Source organism: Cynoglossus semilaevis, chromosome 6 (genome assembly GCF_000523025.1).
Source record: "Cynoglossus semilaevis isolate Cse_v1.0 chromosome 6, Cse_v1.0, whole genome shotgun sequence".
In the NCBI taxonomy this organism is placed as follows: domain Eukaryota; kingdom Metazoa; phylum Chordata; class Actinopteri; order Pleuronectiformes; family Cynoglossidae; genus Cynoglossus; species Cynoglossus semilaevis.
Genome location: NC_024312.1, coordinates 14,906,796 through 14,929,862, shown reverse-complemented (window position 1 = coordinate 14,929,862; position 23,067 = coordinate 14,906,796). Strand labels below are relative to the sequence as shown.

The 23,067-nt window shown below is 40.5% G+C and overlaps 1 protein-coding gene across 6 annotated transcripts in view; it reads right to left on the bottom strand.

Moving 5' to 3' along the window:
* Positions 1–23,067, bottom strand: part of brsk2a (BR serine/threonine kinase 2a) — a 135,817-nt gene that overhangs the window by 2,870 nt on the left and 109,880 nt on the right. For 4 of the 6 annotated variants that reach the window (XM_017033149.2, XM_017033150.2, XM_025055933.1 and 1 more), the window contains 11 exons: positions 20,441–20,472; positions 18,825–18,989; positions 17,571–17,668; positions 16,606–16,756; positions 15,907–15,972; positions 9,715–9,775; positions 7,642–7,849; positions 7,494–7,542; positions 6,411–6,534; positions 5,015–5,195; positions 3,727–3,816 (listed from right to left, as the gene is read on the bottom strand). In XM_017033149.2, the coding sequence (XP_016888638.1) occupies positions 3,727–3,816; positions 5,015–5,195; positions 6,411–6,534; positions 7,494–7,542; positions 7,642–7,849; positions 9,715–9,775; positions 15,907–15,972; positions 16,606–16,756; positions 17,571–17,668; positions 18,825–18,989; positions 20,441–20,472 (1,225 nt within the window). The remainder of the gene's footprint in view (positions 1–3,726; positions 3,817–5,014; positions 5,196–6,410; positions 6,535–7,493; positions 7,543–7,641; positions 7,850–9,714; positions 9,776–15,906; positions 15,973–16,605; positions 16,757–17,570; positions 17,669–18,824; positions 18,990–20,440; positions 20,473–23,067) is intronic. The other 2 variants (XM_008312324.3, XM_008312325.3) reach the window with 1 other exon arrangement.

The following is a 23,067-nucleotide window of genomic DNA, read 5'->3' as shown; positions in this document are numbered from 1 at the left end:
GGGAACTATGGGACTGAGTGTGGTTAAAATAATTCTGCATCAGAGAGGGCATCTGGTGAAAAATCAATGTTAAAATGAATGTGCAATAATTAACCAATAGTCTTTCATCACCACACCAAGAGTCCGGTGTGGTGATGAAAGACTATTGGTTAATTATTTTCTAAATTGTTTTTTAAGAGAGATTCGATATGTGCAGATAAACTTAGGTTTTTCAGGAACTATATAAAGAGCCTATTAATGTGCATTACCTAGGGCTGTCAATCAATTCAAATTTGGAATAAGGTTAATTACAAGGTAGCTGTGGTATCATGATATAATTAATCATGATTAATCGTGATTGTAATTATTCACAATTAATCACAATTAACCATGGTTAATCGTGACTGTAATTAATCCTGAATAATAAATAACATAATAACATAAATATGATACAAAATGTTCCTGTATATTTTAGGAACAGAGAGACAAATAACAGCAGGTAGATGTATGTGTTTCACACCTGTTTTTCTATCTGACTAATCCACATAAGTTGTGATGTTGGAGAAAATATGCAAAAATGAAGCTTCATAGAGTTGGTGAATCTGAGTCAAAACTGTGCAGCTTGACGGTGACTTGTAGAACGTGACAAGACATTTAGATTCAAAAAACTACACTATGATGTGCCAAACGGTGGTGGTCAGAGAAGCTGATGGAGACAGTTTCTCTGGCACATACCTAACAGTAGTGACTTATAGGCAGGTAGGAATGACAGCATTGCTCAGGGACTTGTTGATGATGTCACCAAGGACATTCTCACACTGACAGGAGACAAGATATGGGGAATTTCTGTGTAGGTGTGTGTCAAACTCTGGGAAGCAGTTGTTTAGGTCACTGGTCAGAGTTATGTTGTCATCACACTATTATGGTGTGGGATGTAGCTGTGTCCAGATCAGCCTGAACGCTAGCTTGGCCTCGTCAAAGAGCTATTGTAAGTCTACGTAACAGTACGTTCAGAATAATGTGGGAAATATAACCTGCTCAGTATTAAGGCACTTGAGAAGCACTTTTACAATATAAAAGTAATGTTCAGTTAAACATTGAACACAGCAATAAAAGGCTTTCTTATGCACGGCCACCTCCTTGGTTCTTGTGTCGTATGTGAGCCCACTTTAAAACCCAGCTGTAAACATCACACTCAGGTTAGAATGTGCATCATCATTATGATTCTCCTTAAAGTTTAAAGCCCGACACATAAAGTTTGACAACACAATATTCCAACCTGTTTCATGTCGCCTTAAATAGTAAGTGGTCCGCAGTGAATCACACAAATATGAATCGCACAAATATGTACAGTAACTCTGCCACACTGAGAGATGAGGAGAGAGAGAGGGAGAGACGTTTCTTAATGGTTCTGCTGCAGCAGGTAGTGAGCGTGTGCTGGATGCCAAACATGAGAAATGGAGCAAATAAAGAGTCGCTGTTCTTTTTGTTAATGGTGCAAACACAGCACATTTCTGTGATTCATTTGTGGAATGTAGTTCTCCTGGTGCACCGATGAATGGTAACAACAACAGCACACACAAACACAAACACACACGCAATGTTAAAAGCCTGACAAATTTGTACATAGCGCCAATGTGAAAACTCCTTGGAGAAACCTGAAGATTAAGAAAAACGTAATCTCTGCAGAAATGTGCGAAAGTGGTCCAGGGTTTGGACCACTTCTATTTTTATAGGCAGAAATTTATTGCAAGCAACGCCATTGCTCTTTTCAAGATGGATTTTTTTTTTTGGTTACTTCATTCCAACTAAATCTGCACAATTTCCACACACAACATGGAACGACTTTACACCATGCAGCGAATGAACACTTCTCCCTCTAGCTGCACTGTCTGTCCTCTAGAGTCCTTGTGCTGTCCCTTCTGTTTTGTCTCAGGTATCTTTTTGTAAAAAGCAATCAGGAACATAATGACGAAGACTTAATGAAGCCCTTTGTCTGACATGTATTGGTATGCAAAGCCAGTGTTGTTGTTAATTACAGGGATCAGCTCTCGCCATGAAAGCCCTGTGGCCAGATAGCACTAAAGATGTGTTCCAAGGTCACAGAACACAAGCGGGGACGGAGAAAAGTGAAACGCACAAAGCTCACGAGCACAACCCGACCTGCTTACGATACTGCTTACTTATTACATCATTTTAACGGAAACACTCTTTTACACCGACAGTCCTGAAAGTGACAGAAAGGACATGCAGCATTTAAACGGTGCCAGATCTGGATGCAGATGACTGCTTTTGTGACCTCTAACAAATGGAAAAAGGCAGAACTGACTCTCTTCTCAATGACATCCGATGATTTAGGTCAGTGATGTATAAAAAATATGGCCCGTGTCCAGATGTGGCCCATTCTTCTACGACAATGGCTTTGCTGATGGTGGGAAAATTTACTGCATGACAAAATGTGCATCAGAAGCATAAATTGTGAGTTGAGTAAAAAGGAGTCAGTTCTTAACAGTAGTTTAAGTGAGTTAGTGTCATGTGATGTTAATTTCCCAGTGGATATATTTCTGATAAACAGTGTTGCTGCTTATATATTTTATATAACGTAGCAGAGTTATTCTTAACATAACTTTTGCTACTATTAGATTAATGTATTCTTTTAGATGCACTTACATAATCATAATCTAACTCCCTTTATGTGTGCACTGGCATGTTTTAATAGGGGGCGGCCTATTAAAATACATGAAACAATTAAACATTTCAATAAAAAGAAGTGCACAGGGAATTGTTAATGGTTTATGAAGCATGCACACTGGAACTGCTAGACTGTAGGCCACACATACTGTACTTCTTCCCATCACCTCTGCCTGAGAATATGATTACAGCTGTCAAATTCCAACAGCAGTAATATTATGTATATGTCCATATGTCCAAGCAAGGCTTCAAGAATATATTTTACATGTAAGGAAACTACTAGTCTCAAAAGATCAAATAATAATTAAAAAAAAGACATGCTATTCCCAGTTTGACCAGTAGGTGGAACTCTAATTAAAGGAATGTGACGGAGAGGCACAGCAGTGGGCGCAATGATTCATGAGGCGCAGCAGTAGGGAGGAGAATTCCTTTACATTTCTTCCTCCTTCCTCTTCATCATGTGTTACAGCCACAGTGAAGGGAAGTGACAGTGACCTCAATGACATTAAAGACCAAATGGAGGACATTTTAATGACGTCAGAACAGAGTTCTGGAGTGAACAGACGAGAAGTGAGAAAGATCTTAGGACAAGGGTTTTTCAATACAAGTGAACAGAAAGAACCCCTAATAACTGTATAGGCATACACAGAGAAACCGAGAGCTCAGGTGTGGTGTCGCTTGGTGGTGCAATGCATTGTGGGAGTGTGTCTAGGTGCCGTGGTGTTACCATGGTGACAAGCTTTGGGTGATCGGTCTTGAAAGCAGAAGGAGGAGACGCGTCAGCATTGCCGTACCTCTACTCTAATCCTCACTGCCGGTTCAACCAGACAACGTTTGACCTGCAGTCAGTGCTGGGAACTACACCCAGTGAGACACTGACATACAGAGGATGCTGCCTGGTGGTGTGGAAAGATGCAACGAGAGGAGGGCGAGACCTGAGCTGAGTTAGAGCAGGGTGAGTGGTTCATCAGTGGGTGGAATGAACAGATGAGGCGGCGGGGGCAAAGGGAAGGTTAGTAAAGGAAAATCATTGAACGTAAAAAAGTTCCAACTCACCAGACAACTGCTGGACCCCAGGCTGGTCATGTGTGCTTAACAACTGGCTCTGAATCGTCTCCACTACTCGTTTGAAGCGCCGGCTTGGTCCTAAAAGAAATTTACAAATACAATAAGCTGCACTGTGAAGGCAGCACAGGAGTAATACGCAGACTTTGATGGCTTTGAAATAAATAAAATGTGTGAAGACAGAGAAGTGCACAGAGAGTGGTCTGATAGTAAAGGTGGAAACCCTTTTATGATAAATGGATTCCTGCGGTCGCCGGGATTGTACAGTCTGAGGTCAGTGATATGGAAGAAGCAGCAGTTTGAAATAAACCAACTGTTACAGCCCATTCAGCTCAGACACACCCCCGGTCGTGTGCGTCCGTTGGTGTGTACGCCAGAGTATGAAAGCAGAACAGCGTGCATATGTTTCTACACAATTTAGCATGCAAGTGTGACTGCACAGTATGTAATCTTACACAGCCAGACAGCCAGTCATCCTGTTACGCTCTGAGAGCTTTAGGGAGAATCTTATCAAGAATCCAGGGCTGCGTGAAGAAAAAAAAATCCTTGGGCAGCCATTCTCTTTGGTATCATGACTGGAGACTTTTAATCAAGATTTTTAATATTTTTGCCAACGTGGGAAAAAAATTACTAATTAAAAACGTAATTCCTTTTTTTAGTCGGAATATTGATCTTTAAGAATAACAATGTTTATTTTTTAAATTCAGAGACTTAAAGCAATAGCTGTGAAGGTCCACTATTCAAAAGTGGTGCAGCAGAGAGTTCTCTTTTAAATATAAATTCTAGGAGGACTCTGTGAGCCCGGATGAGAAGATTTTAAACGATAACAAACTGGCTGCTGCTGTTTGTTGTCTCACAGCTGGAGTTTCTTGTTCTTTGCACTTGACAGGGGCACAAATAAAAAACCCTTTCCTGTTTATTGATCTGTATGTGTTTCAAGTAAAATGGACCTCAAATAGACCTGTAAGGTTGCTTTTGAACAAGGATATACAAGACCAAGTCAAAAGGTTTTAAGACAAATAGAAAAAGAACCCTATTTCTCTTTATGTCCCTCATTTAAGACACAGCCTGCTTCTCTGCCTAATACTGAATGAGGACTGAAATCCAGTATGTTTCAAATGTTGCTTTAGTTTAGAAAAGAAATAATCTGATAGAACAAACAAATAAAACCTGATGCAGAGTTTTTCATCCTGATCCATGTTTGGTTGGAAATTAAATTAAGTTATTAGTGTGGAAAAAAACTTGAACACCTGAACACTCGTCGAGGGGGATTTCTAACCTGAGAGCAGAGTAAAGGTGACAGAGTAGATGCCGTTCTCCTTGGTGGCTGCTGCGCTCTCCGTGTAGGTGATATCCACCTGAAATTTGACCGGCTTCTGGAAGACTGTAGGGCCGGCCGTGGACTTGTACTCTGCTCGAAAACTGGTTTGAGAAATCACACTGTGGCTTAGGCTCGGGATCTGAGGGGAAACAGAACAGGACAAAAATGGACAAGAAGACACAAGATAACTATACAAGAAATAATAACACTCAGTCTTATAACTCTACTGGGAAAAAATACATTTTCATAATCCATCATATTCTTACATACTATGAGCACAAGGTCCTACTTCTCAAAATAGTGGATCCCAAAGTGGGGGGTGAACCCCCATTCAAGGGCACAGATTCAGTGCAGTAGGTCAAATCAATGCAATTACTAGTATTTCTTATGTGCCACAGTGGTTAAAATTAACTGTTTAATTATTTTATTTTATTTTTTCAATAAGAAAAACATTGAAAAAGGAAGTAATAAGGGTATTTGGGAACGTGTCTACCTGAGGTGGGGTCTCACCAATATCTACCAAGGGGAGGTACAACTGAAAGAGATTGGAGACCACTGCCTTAAGGAATAAATGCCTCACAGATTGGTGGTGTTCATCACTCAGACTTCAGTTACTGTAATCTTAAATTGTCCAACAATTGTGCAGTGTGCCACCTAGAAATTACACCGTAGGCTCATTGAGTGAAAAGTGTGCTCAGTATTTGTCACGTTTTTCCATAATGCTGGAGAGGCTTTGACATTTGGATAATGTCAGTCTGCTGAGAGGTATAATTCCACTGATTCAGGCGACAATCTCCTGTCGGGAATATCAGTGGGCATAACCCGGAGGAGAAAATAGCTTCCTCCCGGGATGAGGAACAATTTTGACATTGACCTACACAGGCGGAGGTGGCACTTTTTAGAAATTTTGTTGAATAATGTACTGTAAAAAAAAAAAAAAATTCACTGCTTAATGTTTGGTGATACAGTTTTTCTGCCATGCTCAACACAAGCTGCTCCGCAACATCTAGCAATACATGTAAAAATATGCATGTTTTCAACACGTGCTACACCAGGGCAGAGCATCTATATGCTAATGATCGCTGCTGATATTCTATTGAATTTCATCTTAGGTGAGACTGACTTTAGAAAAAAAAGCAGGATTGCTGAACACTAGCAGTTTAGGGAACTGCTAAATAAATCTGAATCGTGTTAGCAAACACTCACAGAGAGGTTAAAGGGTAACAGTGCCTTGTCAATCAGCCATGTGGCTGGAAACATCAAGTAAAAAGTGCATTCATAAAAGGAGCAAAAAATGTACGAGAACTAGAAGAAATGGACAGTTGAAGAAATAACAGAGCGGAGAGGAGTGTACCGAGAGGAAAGCCTGAACAATGTCTGCTTTGATGGAGCTGAGAGGCTTGTCTTTGATAACAATGAAGATCTGCTCTTCTTTCTCCAGGTTAATGAAGTTACCAAACCAGGATTTCTTGGCGAGTCTGTGAAGAACAAAAAAAAAAAAAAAAAACAGCAGAAGAATAAACATGGAGTCTCAGCTTCTCATACATTGTTTCTAATCGTCTTTTGTCTCACGCATTTAGTTTTCTACTGCCTGTTTTCTAATAAACTATCTGTCTGTGGAATAAAATGGAACACAACAGCAGCAGTCACTCTCCCTCACTTCCCTCTCCTATTTCTCTCAGCCTCTCTCTCTATTTTCTTCTCTCCCGCCCCCACTCGCCTCACTCTGCAGCTCTGGGGAAATGGAAAGAAGCAAACAGAGGATAACCTGAGGGGAAGGAGCTAAACCTGTGCATGTGAGGAAGGGTTTCTGACATTTCATCTGCTCCCAAACTCTTGGTATGCATAGATGCTTGTAGCTTTTGCTGTGTGTGTGTGTGCGATTGCAGAGCCCAAATCAAGCTTCTGTGAACAGAACTGCAGGAGGAGCAGGGGCCTCACACAGCTGTAGACACACTAATAAGCCATATGGGCTCCTCTTTTAATAAGTGATAAATCTAATATTTTTGGGGGAAATTATGAGGGACTTTGATGGCTTAAAACCATGAACAACTTTAATACAAATCAAACCAGTTTAAATACCAATAAAAGAATCAAATGGAAGATACTTTTCCAGCCAGGATGTTTCTCACGGCCAGGTTGTAGCCAGACAGTCGGCCAATCAAACAGGCATATCTAGGACGACTTTGAGGCATCGGTCCCCTGGTAGCTCAGCAACATCATACAGGCTACCATCCTTTTTCTTGTAACCCACACACGAGCTCTTACTACAGCACCACGTTCATAAACCAGACCAGACCAGACCAGTCCTCAGAGCTCCTTTCAGGAAACTCAGACGAGAAAAATGACATTCATAACTGGGATTTTATTATTAATCATGTTATCAAGGGTGTGTATCTGAAAGATTCTGGTCAAGATGACTGTAGTTACTACTCACTCTGGAGAAGACTCTGGCGTGAGGCTGGACATTTCCTCTTGGGTGGGAACTGTTTGAAAAGGAGTAAAAGTCAAACCGTGGCTGCTGCTAATTATTTATCAAGTAAATCAGAATAAAGGGTACAAAACTTTCAGAACATAGTCAGGACCTTGGAGTTTCCTGCGGTGAAAGCGTGGCGAGCCCAGGAAGCTGTTCTTGATGGAGTTGAGACGTGTTCTCCATGGCATGCCCCCGATGGAAGGGCTGGGCGGCGGCGTTGAGGTGGGCGTCCCGGACGGGCTGTCCTTGGGTGTGTGCACTGGGGTGCCCTTTGGGGTAGGGAGGGGGCTGCCTCGAGGGGAGGGGTGGGGGGTAACCTGTATGAGGGGGATAGATTTGGGATGGTGATCAGTTAATGAGGAAGACATCGGCGCTGTAGCATGGAAGTGGTGCAAACGGACGGGAGACCAAGGCAGTACTGGGCTACAGGGCACTGGGAGCTGAGGGCTGGCAGCAAAACCGGAGTGTTGCACATTGGGGCTGTTTGGAACTGGAGCACTAAGGACGATGGATGGGGGAAAGGGCGAGGATGAGGCTGGATGCAGGGGAAGCTGGCAGGGAGTGCAAGGCTCTGATTTGGCGGCAATATCTGAAACAGGGCAGGTTTCAGGAAGCGGGTTAGATACTGTGGCCTGGAGGGGCTTTGGGGCAACTTTGGGTTTAGCAGGGAGAGTTTGTGTCTTATTAAGTGGTAACGACAGGAGCTCATTGTTTGGAGCCAGTGAGTTGGGGGTGGAGATACATTGTCTTGTGTGATTAGGGACAAGATCTGGTGATGGACAGGGGCTGGTGTTAGGAGACTGTGTAAAGTCTGGAGACTGAGGAGGTACACAGAACTTTCTGACAGGCTGGAGTTAGAGGACACGGCACAAATCAGTCAGAACAGGTGGGTGAGGGAGAGAAAACAAATTGGGAAGACATGCAAACACAAAGAGAATAAGCAGCACAATAAACACGGTTTCAGCCAGACCCAGAGGCAGCCAAAGATTAAAGAGGCAGGTGAGGTGTGTACATTTACAGGGGCGATGGAGGCAGGGTAAAAAATAGAAGAAAAAAAAAGAACAAAAGAAAAACATGCTGTTAGTACAGAGGATGACTCACGACAAAAAACAAAAGTGAAAAAAAAAATTAACAATGTATACATTCTAAAAAAAAACAAGCAAACCAAATGTGATCAATAATAATAAAAAACCCTACAGAGCTGATAATGAACAGCTCACAGATACAGTCGTATGAGACACAAGGCCAGCTGTGAGGACAAATGACTCTGTCCCACCAACAGAGACAATACCACTTAGGAAACTTTGATGTGAAATTTCATATTCCCAGAGAGGTGAATTCATCAATTTGATCTTTAACAGTTGATTTCTTCCAGATTTCCCCCTTTTTCTGGCATTTATGTAGAAAAATAGTCTCACACCGGGGCGTCACGCTGAGAGCACAATGGAGCTTTTGGATAGGTCTAAGAAATCAATTTCCCTTTTAGATGAGCCTCAAATAAATCTATGTGATGTTAGAAGCTTGTCTGAGAATCCTTGCTAATCTCAAGGCTTTGCATGTTAGTTGGCTAGGAAGAGTTAGGTGCAAGGATCCAGCTCTGGAGGCAAAAGGAGATTTTCTGAAGCAGGCTCTGAGCCGGATTGTATCAGAACTTTGTCAGAAACCAGAAAAAAAAAACCCCAAAAACAACAACAACCCAAAAGCACAGAAATACAAGGCTTTGTAGGCGAGAAAGTCTGCAAAAGAAGTCAAAAGTCAAACGAAGCCTGATATGAAGAGCATATTACACTGTATACAAGTGATGTGAGAATCGATGCCACAGTATTTATATATCATATCTCATCTGAATATAGTAGTTAAACTATTTAGGTTACATTGAGTAGAAATAAAGTGATGTCATTTGTTATGCCCAATATGATATAAAAACATATTAAAATTGTTAAATGGCCAGTTTTTGTCACATATTTTATTGGGTTTAAAAATACAGTATCAATATCTGTATCAGTTGCCAAATGCATATCAGATGTAGTAGTGAAGTACTGGTGATGTACTACGTTGCAGTTTTCTCATGCTAAAGTGTCAGTAAATGGCAATAAAATGTCAGTAATACTCGCTGATCGACTCGCTGGACAGTTATTGTTACTGTAGCTGAACAACTGAACATCTTGCAGCTCTGACTTACCCGTGGGCTGCTGAGGGGGCTGGTGGAGAGGCCAGAGGAGGCCCCGCTGATAGACCGTGACCTGTGACACAAACAAACACGAACAGAAAAAAAAACAGAGATAATTAGTTGGATCAACATGTGTGTCTGTAAGATGTTTCAAGGTGAGAGGTTGAATGTTGCACTTGGATCATGGGAAAATGCACTCCGGCGTTCACAGCACACTTCCATTCCACAGTATTAACAACTTGTGTGAACTAACAATCGGGAGCTCAGTATCCCCAAACCCACAAATGAATGATGATTATAAATAAGTTGGGTTTTTTTTAAACCTTCAAGCCACATGCTCAATTATATCTGAGATTTCAGGCGTGATGAGGGCAAAAAAGGATTTGCTTTTCCAACACCAAAGCATGTTGTACTTCAATACTAATTTGGGAGTTTGCTAAACATTACTATATTATACTGTGTGGATTTCACTGAACTTCATTAGAATAGTTCTCACTCCTGTCCCTGTTACCTGTTTTGAACGTTGTATTTAGGGCTATCAAAATGAATGCGTTCATGGTTCATTAATTTGTTAAGATTAATATCTTTAATCCATTGTAAACCAGCACCTTATATTCCTTAATTCCACTCTCCATCCACTTATTGTCGCTCCAGTACACATTTTTTGCACAACCTGTCGAAAAACACTTTTGTTCAGCAAAGCACATGCAGTTTAAAATACTATCTCAACGCCCAGCATGCATTTGCGGGACCTGCAACTTTTGGTCATACGCCCAGCACCAAACCAGCATCAATGAGAGCAGAGCAAGTAAATCTACAGCTGTCGTGATAGAAGATTCATTACCAATAATCACAATTAATCATGATTATTCCACTACCCTGTGATTAATCAGAAACATGGTAGTCATTTGATAGTTATAGTTATTGTGGCAAATACTAATAAATAAAAAAAATATATTTCTTGGTCCAATTCGTTTATGAAGATGATACATTTTGGTTATAGCTTGGGATGTCCAATATCAACTTTTTGCTGATATACGATAAGTTGTTATTGTCCAAACACTTAATATCAGATATCAATATTTGCAGCCATTTGCCCCCAAAACTGAGTTAAACGTCTGATCAAATTCCAGCAAATCTGGCAAAACCTAGGCATTGTGTTGTCGGATTTTCATTATCGGAGGATAAACCAATAATGATTACTTACTAATATCACCTAATTATGCTAATATCACACCAATAATATTGGCCCACCGATATTATCGGACATCCATAGTTATAGCTTTCATTCAACTGAAGTACACCCGCGAGCAACTTTGTCATTTCTATTCTAGTCTTCGACCACAGGCAAACATTGGTCTTCCATTGGCTGTTGACTTTTGATGGCCTTTACTGCTCACCTCTATCAATGGGAAATATCTATGGGGAGAATGAACTGGAACATTTGGCTGAGAGCCGTTTGTCATGTTTTTCTTCCCTCCCTGCAGATGCTGTCAATAACTCCTTTAAGCAGGGAACAATCAAAGGACAATCTGTCTCCATCAACCACGCATGTACGCTACCGCACGAAAAACAGCACCTGTCAAACACCCAGAAACCCCAGCTGCTTACTGTCACAGCGCTGTTCCTTATCGTCACTCGAGCTAATAATAAAAACACCACCATTCCTTTGCCTGGCTCTTTTCCTCATTTTAGCAATAATGCATCCGTGAACATGTGGCTGAGCGTTGACACCTGTTTTCTCTAGTGCAGACAGCTAGTGTTTGATTGAGGGGCCTGGTGAAAACACGTGAGAGGAGAATGGGGGAATTTAGAGTGATAGAGGAACGAGGGAGGATTGAAGGGATGGAAGATTGTAGGGATGATGGAGACTGATGTTCCTTCCTAACATTGGCTCAATCCGGTGGGACCACAGTGGTGTCCATACATGGACACAAAAAACTGTGTAAAAACAGTGGCCATAAAAAGAGAGTGGGGCTGTGTCTAAATAAAGAACTAATAATAGAACGAGAATGTCTCTCCTGGGATTAACAGACGCACAAACAAAGACGAAGACAAGCAATGCTTACAGCTGCCATGAGAGAAAGGGAAATATTAGAACAACCCACACTTGGACTATTTCTGTTACTCTCCCACTTCCCTCCTGTGAGTGTATTTATTGCACTGACTCATGCAAACATGAGTGGGCGATGCCTGGGCTACGCTGGCTAAGACTCCCTGTTACATAGAGTTGATGGAATTTACATTCAAGTCCCTCGGTCCGTGGAGACATACCCACAGTTGCTCACTTGCCCTTGTCCACACACTGCCAATCGCGCCTAATTGAGACGTAGCCAAATCGCAGCGTCCTTAGGCCATTACCAACATATTAAAAGAGGCATGCTGCATCTGCCGGAGCAGGGAAAGCAGGTTGACGGAGCTAATGTTTCAGATGGTTGTGCCATATAGTAATGTAGTGTCTCACAGAGATGATGAATTATTTATAATGAACACACCACTTACAGTGAACAGCATAACCAGGCAACCAGTTGTCATGTATCCTATGGAAACAAGGCCAAGTTAATTAATCAGAAGAAGACAAGCTGCAGGAGTCAGCTTGGAAATCTGTGATTAACTCTGTGTCTTTGCTTTAATTATTTTTCAATTATTTATTATTTTAGATAAGGCTTTGTAAAATATAATTGAATTTTTTTTTTTTGGAATGAAAAATGTACTATTCTACTTACATAAAAAATAACATATATGATGTTTTTCATTAAGACCACTGCCATTGTTCAGACTTTCCATTTAGTTAAATATTCATTTATTTTCACAATGAAAGGCTGTCTGTATTTGCACTTGTCTAAACACTGTGTATTTAATTTTACACTCAGCGTGAATCTCTGACTAATGACCTAAATGTCAGTTCTCTCTTCCAATTTTCTAATGGGGACAATTTAAATCTTTGACCTTTAATAGTTTAGTTACTTGTTACGTATACATTTTACACACTTGGCATTGTCGGTGACTCAACTACTGCAATAATACATTCAAATGAATAACTTTGTGCTGCATATAAACTGGTACTACAGCCATTCTTTTGGTAGAAATATTGGACTTTTACTGTGTACTTCAATAGAAGCTGTGGATCTCTGCTGCAGTAAAAACACGAAAAGGCTGTAAAGTTTAAACAACTATTATAAAGCCTTGAGAAATAAAACCAAAACTCCTTGCACGATATCTACAGGAGAAAACCGAGAGTGAGCGTGTACCTGCACCTGGTATGTGTGTGCATTGATGTGTGTTGTTACCAACTTGGGTCCTTTTCTACCGTCCATTAGTCCCCGAGCTAACCTTAGCATTATCCTAATTTGGAGTGAGCCCCACGTCTCCATGTCAGAAACTCATCCAAAGCACCTGTGGGGGTCTAATGTAAAAACTGTGGGGAATGGAGGGAGTACAAGGGGAGCCCAGGTGAGGGCATGGACTGAAATAAAAAGGAAGTGAGGCAAAATGAAAAGGTGTCAAAAGGCAAATGAATAAGTCTGCCAGTGCAATATCACGCTGCATGCACTGTGCTAACATGGTTTGGAGCAAAGGCAAAATTTCACTTTTCCCTTTCTTCCCCTTCATTGTAACTTTGTCTGAGTTCAAACGCAGGGGGTTGATATTCAAATGTATTAAATGTATTTCCTTTTGCGAGCTGTGACGACACCTCGAGTACTCCACGTGTAGTGTTACTGTACATCCTCTGTCTTTACAACTATACAGTACAGACTACAGAAACCAATCACTATCTTATGACCTGGAGAAAAAAATATCCATAAATATATTAATTACTGCTTTATTTCTCTAAGAAATTACAACTCCGATGACTAACATTGCCAATGCTTTGAGTTTATACACATTTCAAAATGGTTTTCAAGAGAAAGACCGAAAAAGGCAATTACAGCTTAGCGTCCTCGTGAGTGTTTCTTAACACCACGGGGACTAAAAAATTTATTTCAAACCATTAAATTCCACCTCAAACAAAAAGTTACTTTCCCAAACCCAGCACATATTTCTGTCACAAAAAACATAAAAAATATATATGTAAGGAAAGATAATATGATGGTCTAGTTTCAATTTACTTACAATTTACTTTGTGTTTTATCTGGGACTGTTTAGTTGAACCTAAAAATGTAAAGTTCGCAGGAATTGAAGAAAGACACACACAAAGATCTTCTTTAACAGCTCCGAGTCTCTCTTTTCTTTTAGTTTTTATATCATCTGCTACTATATAATGGAAGAATAGTTCATTGTTCTGCCTGTCTATGTCGCATCGATGATTGAAGGATATTTATATGGAGTAAATGAATAATAGTTTTCAGAACAATTAAGTCAAATTGCTTAATTTTCCGCGGTACACCTGATGAGCTCACACGGCACATGATGCCACAACACAGGATACGCCTTATTATTATAGCATATAGTTTGTATTCAACAAAATACTATTTTTACCACCACAACTTTTACACTGACAGATACCCTCTGGTCTAGATAAGGTAAAGTTCCCAGTCAGAGCTTTGGATGCTGTTCTACTGCGTATCAGTCCTGAACACCGTTGTCTGTTGACGCGCTCATACCCCTAGGCCCACCATCAAAAATGCACATAAATATGTGATCATAAGAAGGAGAGGTTTAAAAGATGCAACATCTTTTAGATCCACACACACATCTTTTCCCCATAAAGGATCGGCTGGTTTACTGTCATAGCATTGTGGTGAAAATGGAGTAGGGTGCCATCTGGAGGTAGGGTAAAGTGAAAAACTTACAGCAGCATTTCCACATTAGCATAGCAATTCAATACAAACAAAAGGTCGCGTTTGGGACTGAAGGTCAGCTGCAAATAAAGCAGGAAGATAGAGACAGTGAGACTGAGGGAGAGGACATGTCAGAGGACGGATGAGGAGACGCTGATGAGAGAGAGCAATGAAGGCACATATAAATAGCGTTGTTAAGCCACATACGAGAAAGATGCACTGCAGCTCGTACTATAACTGTTGAATTCAAACAGGAAAATACATAACATGCTTTTATCTAGAAGCGTCCTTGTACTTGACTGTATATTTGTACAGGTATTCTGAATGAAGGTTCAGTCTGATACGTGGTGCACTCTTGTGAATGCTGTTACTGGTACGGCTCAGCGGAATCAATCAAACTCGCCTTCATGGTGCACTCTTGTGAATGCTGTTATTGGTACGGCTCAGCGGAATCAATCAAACGACATGTATACGGTGGCTGGACCTGGCTGGAACAGAGTGAAAAAGGAGGGCAGAGGAAGGCAGCATTTGAACAAGGGCAACCGTTGAATATAGAAGAGAGGAGGCCTGAATCACCTGAAGGGAACAGAGAGTGGAGCATCTTATGTCCAACATCACGTTAAAGTGGAATTTAAACCTGGGTGTTGAGAACAAACTGCGGGGCGACGACTTGTCGGACACTGTTATAAAAACACTATAATATACAGTATCTATATAGTCACACACTCAGAACCTCTGGCATTTGGAAATGTTACTGTAGTACTTTGCCAGTCTCCCTGTCATTTGGTAGATCACATTATTACATTCAATCTAAACTGCTGTCAAAAATGTCACTGCCTGTGAGCAGAAACGTGCAGCGTGGTGATATACTGAGTCGCTGATGATATATTGAGTGCTTTGATTTATTGAGTGCTGTAATAAGAAGGGGCTGGGGGTTGGAGGGGTACAGTATTTTATTTTATTTTTTTAAATCAGCCCAGTGTTGCCTTATTGAGGTGTGGTTCTTGATACAAATGGAGAAATGTCCCTGAGAAAGTGGGGCACAGTGTGGAAGAAGCTAGAGATAATTGAGTTAACGCTGGGGAAGAGAGCGGCGGTGGCTGCACAGGGATGTCGATTATTACTTTGAATTGCAAATCCAGTCTTCCTGCATTTTAAATGAAGTTAATTAAGACAGTAATGTAAACTTTAGGAGGCGCTGCCCTAAAACTGATGACTCTCAATAATCCTGCAGTGGAATATTAATCGGTTGTAAAGGGAGATGTTAATAGACACATGCTGCCTTCGTCTCCAACTATTAGCACGACACTAGTGACAGAAAGCTTCACTGCATCTTTCTCTGCCACAGACATCTCCTTGCATGAGGGCCAGACATGTAGCAAGAGGAGGTGAAAAGCGTGGAGAGTGAGTGACAAGTGAATACCTTCCTTCTTTGTTGCATTTTGGACTGGCATCAGGAATATCCAAGCTTTTAGTGTACACAGATTTACTACAGTGAAACAGAAGACAAAGCGAGCACAGAGTCAGTCTCTGTCTATGCTTGTTCACACTGTCGGCTGCTGACAGGAGAGCCGGACTCACCGTCAGACCTTCTGACACACAGTGGGTGAGAGGTTCGCCACACAGACACACACACGTGCACACACATGCTCGACTTTAACTATGGGTTTTTTTCCCCCACAAACTCAAATACTTTGAGTATGTAAAGTGATCCCCACAAACTCAAATACTTTGAGTATCTTCTTCTTTTTCTTTCGGCGTGATAGCTTTAAAACATGGCAGCCTTTGTTTGAATGAAATGAAGATAATAAATGTCGTGCAATGTAAATAGGCTGATCCAAAAGACGTCCTTGAATTTGTGAAAAATAATGTTCTAAAAATAAAGTAGTTTACCTTAACTCTGATTATATCCATTTAAGGTACATGTGTGTTTCGATTGCTGTTAGATCATGATCAATACATTACTATACATTACATTACGCAGCAATTGGAAATTGTGAGTATTATTTATACAAAATCTACATTAAACACAACTCCTGGTCATTTTCAAGTTAGTTAAAGCATTACTTTAAAAAAATATATCATTATAGCTAAGAATGCTTTGTTTCATCTGCGGGCTAACCTCTGTCCATGCTGTGTCATGTCAATGGCCCTCCTGGCTGGCACAGGCGAGCCTCCATCTGTAACACTGAGCACCTCCATGGATTTCCTCTCTGGTCTCCTCATACCGAGACGGTTCTGCATGGGAGCGTCTACTCGCTTCTTTGGAGGATCTTTGGAAAAAAAAAACGAAGGTCATGGAGATGAACTACTAACAGACAAGTCATAAACCCACAGCTACATCAGTGGTTTCACAACGTTTTGCCGAGAAACAAATGCTGAGACATTGGTATCTATTGGTTTGAACCAGGGCTGTCAAAGTTAATGAATGTATGAATCGTGTCACGAATAGTATAATATAATAATATATATAATAATATTCTGAGGCTCACCTTTGTTAATTTTTCTTGATGTTTTTGCATATTAGTAATTCCATTATTTGGATTGGTCATACACAGGTGTGAAACACATACATCCACCTGCTGCTTTTTTAGTTTTATTTATTTTTTCAATTCACAGGGAAAAAAAAGTATATATACAGTACGTACATATAAAAGAATGCTAATTAATCTCCATCATGATTAATCATGATTAGTCATAATTTATTTCTGGCTAACATACAGCTTATATTTAAACTTAAATACACCAATACACCATTATATTTCCCCCACTGTAGTAGTAATATGAAATATTCAAACATTCATGAATTCGCCCTTGCAATATTTCTACACCTCTAAGGGGGCCCAGCCCTAACTTTGAGAACCACTGCCTGAGGGAACCATAGCATGTGTCAAGACTTTGGACCAATGACCACTGTATTGACTGTATCACATTTTCTGAAGAGGAAGTCTATTAATCAAAGTGTCAGCAGTTCACAGCACATGCACATGCACACATCCTACACAGACATGGTCTCAGTGAGTTTTACTCCTCTGCTCAGTGCATGGTTGCATTTTTTACTTGTATTTTATTTCTTTCACTCCTTACCAATCTCATTGCGAGGAGGAAGGTTCTGATCTTCCTGACTTGGGTATCTCTCCTTACGATCCAGCAGCAGGAAGTAGATCATCTTCTCTTGGTTTTCACTGTAATGAGACAAGAAGCTTTTTGAAACATGCAGGAACAGTCATAAGTGAAAGAATACAGTTGTTTGAGACTGGTGTGTTTAATCATAATTTAAAAGAATAATAAATGGTTGAAAAAAATTTTTTTTTTTTTTTCAGTATTATTTTTAATCAATTACTCAACATTTCCAGCAACCCCACAGGAGGTCGTGGACCCAAGGTTGGAAAACCCTGACCTAATCCTTGCTCAGGAAGAAAAATCAAAGAGTCACTTGAATGTTGTTCTTATTAATGTATATTATATTCCTTATCAGATCTGTTAGGCTCCTTCAGACCTAGGCACAGAACTATGTTTTATGGTATTCACAGCATCATGCAGCATCAGCTGGTAAGTTTGTGAAAAAGTATTGAAACATTATGAGTTTGTTCTTATCTTCCACAGTAAAGCAAAGAGTGACTAATGTATTCAGCCTCTAGGCCAGAATTCTCAATGCAAAAAGCCAAAGGATTGGCCCTCCATAATAAAGACAGATTGGAAAGCAGTAGGAGGCAAAGAGACAAGGACCTGCAACTGCAGCAAAAAAAATAAAGTAGGGATGGGGGGTAGGAGCTGGGACATTTTCCTTCAGTCCAGCACAATTATGTGCTTTCCCCCTGGGAGAATAGAAGAAAAACGAAGAAGATGGAGAGAACGATAGTTTAACCCACTGGGGAAATGTGAAACAGGAGATAATGTGTGAATGACTGCGGTCTGAGTGTCCTTAACATAAACACATCATTACAGCGGAGGGCGCCTGAAAAGATGCTAATAACAAGCAAAAGCAGCAGGAAGTAACCAACCTAAGGTCAGAGCAGGTTTATCACATGACAAAGTTGAGGTGTTTTGTTTTAGCATGTGGTTCAAACTACCTCCAAACACTGCTGTGTGATATTTAGTTTCAGTTTATCTGAGAAGACAACTGAGTGTGATTTCAGAGGAGCTGAGGGGAAAAAGCCGACTCTCCATCTGTTGACATGATGTACACATCCTTATACTGCCGTCTTTGACTCGGCTCATCGCTCTTCCCACAGCCACTGTTATTGACCACAGCCGTTCTTTCTCACAGGGCTTTTCTTTTTCCTTTGTCAAGGCACTTTCTCTTCTCCAACCTTCACTTTTGCACCTTCAGTCACTCACTCATCTGACAGAAGGTCTTTTAGCAGCTTGTTTTTGTCTCTGAAGCAGCCCAGGGAGTGCATGCTGTCCAGTACGTCGGGGTCAATATCATCTGCAGAGGGCAGGCTGCGAATGGTCACCTTCCTGGGCACGGGCTGCTCCGGCTCTGGTTCATTCTTCCCTCCTCTGGAAACAGAAAAAGGAGCATGTGAATATAGACAATGTAATCATTCCCTAAATTATCTGAAAAATCATATAAAAACTACTAGCCTCTATGGATGTAAATATTAAATAAGGAAAACAAAGAGTACAATGTGTTTTACAGAAATTGTGGTCACACAGTGTAAAAACAACAACTTTAAAACAAGAACAACAGGTCTCCATGAGGAGGGCTTTCGTGGCAGTGTGCCCCCTGCAGGCTCATTTCCTTCACAGCAGTGTACGGTGACCGCAGTGAGTGGCTCTGTCTCTCAAAGAAAATTCTCTTTTCCACAGACCTCGACAACTGCTGCATACCTTTAGCACGCCGCCCTGCTGGTCAGGGTGAGTAGGTAAAAAGCCATCGTGGATTTTGTTTATTAACGTCATGATGATCCTGTCAGTACTCCATGTTCCTCATCATAATTCTTCCTGTTTTTTCTTCTTCTTACAAATAGACATCTGAAGAGATTTTGTAGTCATGATGATAACTAAGATGAAAAAAACAGACGAGTGAATCATGATTCTCACTCCTACGCTTCAGCCTGTTTTAAAAATCATTATTCCACTTATTCCTCTCTGCCAGTTCTGTCAGTCTTCACACAGGCACACCAACATTTTTGCTCTTTATTTGGAACGGATATACACTAAACTACATTCTGGAGGATATCCCAAGGTTCTCAGTGATATACACATTCCATTACACTTCATATCTTTAATGTACACACACATAACTGTGCACACACTGATGCATATCCAAAAGAGAGAGGTCATTTAATAATAATAACCTTCTGTGTGTAAGACAGGCAAGATAACTGCCCAACTATTTGGGCTTTCTTTTATGAACAAATGTTTCTTCAACGTCAAGTCAAGGTAAAAGTGAGTCGTCTATTTTGGAGTAACTCTTCGAGTGAATGAATCAGAAAATATAAACAATGTCTCAGTTTGTGTCAGTTTGTCTCAGCTGTCCACTGGACTTGGACAAATTGTACATATATTTCCGTTGTTTTCTGCGCAGATATGTATTGTACAGCAGAACTGTGTCTGAACTGTGTACTGGGTTTTTTTTTCCAGAATATGACTTGTGTCAACAATGACACCAACAGCATATTCACACATACAGTTGTGCCTGAATTACATCGAAGTATATTTTCAACGCTTTCCAAGTAGGTTTTTGTCCAAAAGAGCTGACGCAGTACATAATAAATCTGATCAAATACTAGTGAAGATAACAGGCCACGTAAAACATCTCAAGGTTTAATGCCTTTTGTTCAAATCCTCCATCATCAGAACTCGTAGTTTATATCCACCGTATGAAACTCAACTCATTTACAAGCCACAAATGGCCATAAAAGATTAATGTTAGCTGTAAAAGGCACGTGCACCGTATTACAGAGACTTTGATTTCTGATTAAAAGAAAAAGGTAATTAGTACTTACATGTACCACGTGTGCTTCTGGATTTGTTCTAACTGTAAGAAACACAAGACAATGTCATTAGTACATGAGGCACATATTGAAATTTTACCTTAAATAAACACAAGTTCTACTTTGCTGCAGGTTAAAAATAATAACTGCAGGCACCACGGTGTTTGTTTGAACTGCTTGTGCAACGCAGCCAGTACGTTTCTTTGAGCTTATTGGTTGAGCAGAGAGCAACAGCACAATTTAGTCGGTGAAGGTAAATAAATTAGAGTCTTCAAATATTAATGCTGCAAACAGTGGAGGAAAATATTGGAAAAGAAGATGAGACACAAAGAGGAGCAACGAAAAAAAAGGAGAGAGGTAACAGCACTGAGCTCAAACCACACAATATTATCTCCCTCACACACACTGTTGACCTCTCCAAGCCCTGTGGTCGAGGGGAATCTCCCATTCCCACTCTTTTCCCATTTCTCTTCAGGCACTGACAGACGGTACAATTCCAGCAATCTCACGTGTTTATTGCCAACCACACTGTCTGTTGCGTGATCTAATAAACCTGTAAATGACTTGAGGTTTGATAAATGGAGACTGTAACTGCGGCCACAGCCACAGCAGCACACAGATAGAGGGAAAAAAATAATTCAGTTTTAGAAAAGTACTGATAAAAACAATGTTTTTAACAATGAATTCTTCTTTTTAAAATTTATCAAAAATACCACATAGAATCTGTATTCTTTCAAGTTCATTAATATGAGTAGTGTTTAAATAAAATGCAGAATATAAAAATATCTGAGCTGGAGCATCTTGATTGAAGACTGCGATCACATGACTGAAAGCAATGTCTCTGGGCTCGCCAGACATTTGTGATGTCAAGTAAAAAAAAGGTTTAGGAACGACTGGGATTAAACATGGATTGATTGTCCATGTCACTGAGCTGGTAATAATAACTAAACTATGACTGTTGTAAAGTACAATGTGTAAACACTACAGAAAATGACAACTGTTTACTACATTCTCTTCTAGAACATCACAATATTATGACAGTCTCTACATCCTCTCTCCTACATCATTCCTGACTACTGTGATCATCACACTTTACCACAGACACAGCCGTCAACACTGGACGTTTCCAGGTATTTAAAAAACAAATTGACACAGATGTGAGCAAAAGAGCAACAACGGAAAAGATCTACTTGAAACACTTCATGTTTGAACAACGCACAGAGGACAAACATGATCGATGTCACTTCAGGGACTTTTTAATTTGTTCCTGCTGTTGTTGTGCTGGGAGCATGAGATACAGACACGGCAGCTCTAATCATCGTCACTTATGGCCTGTTCAATAGCATCCATCTGTACATGTATTAACATGTGACGTGAGAAAGAAGAGAAGACTACTGAGCCTAGGTGATTCTCCTCCGTCTCCACAGAGGTCACTGTATTGACCGAGACACCCTGACTGTCAGATACAGACCAGTGGGTGACCTACTCCCACCGACTTTTATTGAAGGCCTGGAGGCGAGAGACTGATATCACAGGGAGGCTTAAATGTGCTGTGGTCTGAAATGCAGTATCACATCAATCAGTCTCTAAATGTGACACTTCCAATTCCAGCTCCTTTCACTCAGGGAGGCGGCGGTTTGCTGCTGCAAGTACAGTCTGCAGGAGATCAGTGTGTGTGTCTGTGTGTGTGTGTGTGTGTGGGTGGGGGGGGGCGCACCTATCTACAGTATGTATTTACTTATAAAATCATAAGTAAATGAGATGTTATGCCGCCGAGAATAAAATCATAAGTAAATGAGATGTTATAACGTAAGTATAAATGAAAAAAGATGAGCAATAAGTCAGATGCTAGTGATGGTGATGTGATAATGGTGAGACAGAAGATGAAGTACAACTATGTTTGACAACCCAATACTGCAGTATAAGTTCACAAGATGTACCACGTTACTCATTCTGAATCACTAACGGTTAACGCTGTGTGCTTTTCTCTCATCTCCCCCAAAGCACGTCATCTAAACTTACGACTTCGAGCTCATAAACCTATGACTTTATTTTTGAAAACGTATGACATTATTCTTTTGAACAAATGACTTTATTCTTGTAAACGTACTTTTTTGTCACACAGTGGTCCCAGTTCACCGTACAACTCTGTCCTTTAACTTCCTGCCTTTCACAGTGATTGGCTTTAGGTTGTGAATATGTTCATATTTAACTGGGCCAGAAACAAAACACACTTTAAGACTTTCAATACAACATTTGTAATTGATCTGCCTGTGGGGAATATTACAGCTGCCTTTAAATCATTTAGTTAAAAAGAGGAATGAACTAATGATGACCACAGACATTTAATAGCCCAGTGAGGGACTGATTACTCTATTGATTTAATTCAGCAACAACTCTCATCTTTCTAAGGGGAAAAACAAATACACAGATATACTGAAAGCACATCATTCTTCATGAAGTCTTCACAATCCTCAAGTGTGCCTTCTTGTCTTCATCCAAAGACACGACCAAACTCAGAGGATGCTTAATGTAGCGGGGCTATTTGACATTCCGTTAGCTCACAACACTTCCCCCGAGCTCTGTTTGGAGTGCTCATGCCTGGGAGGACATCAGACAGGTACCATATTCTCTCTCCG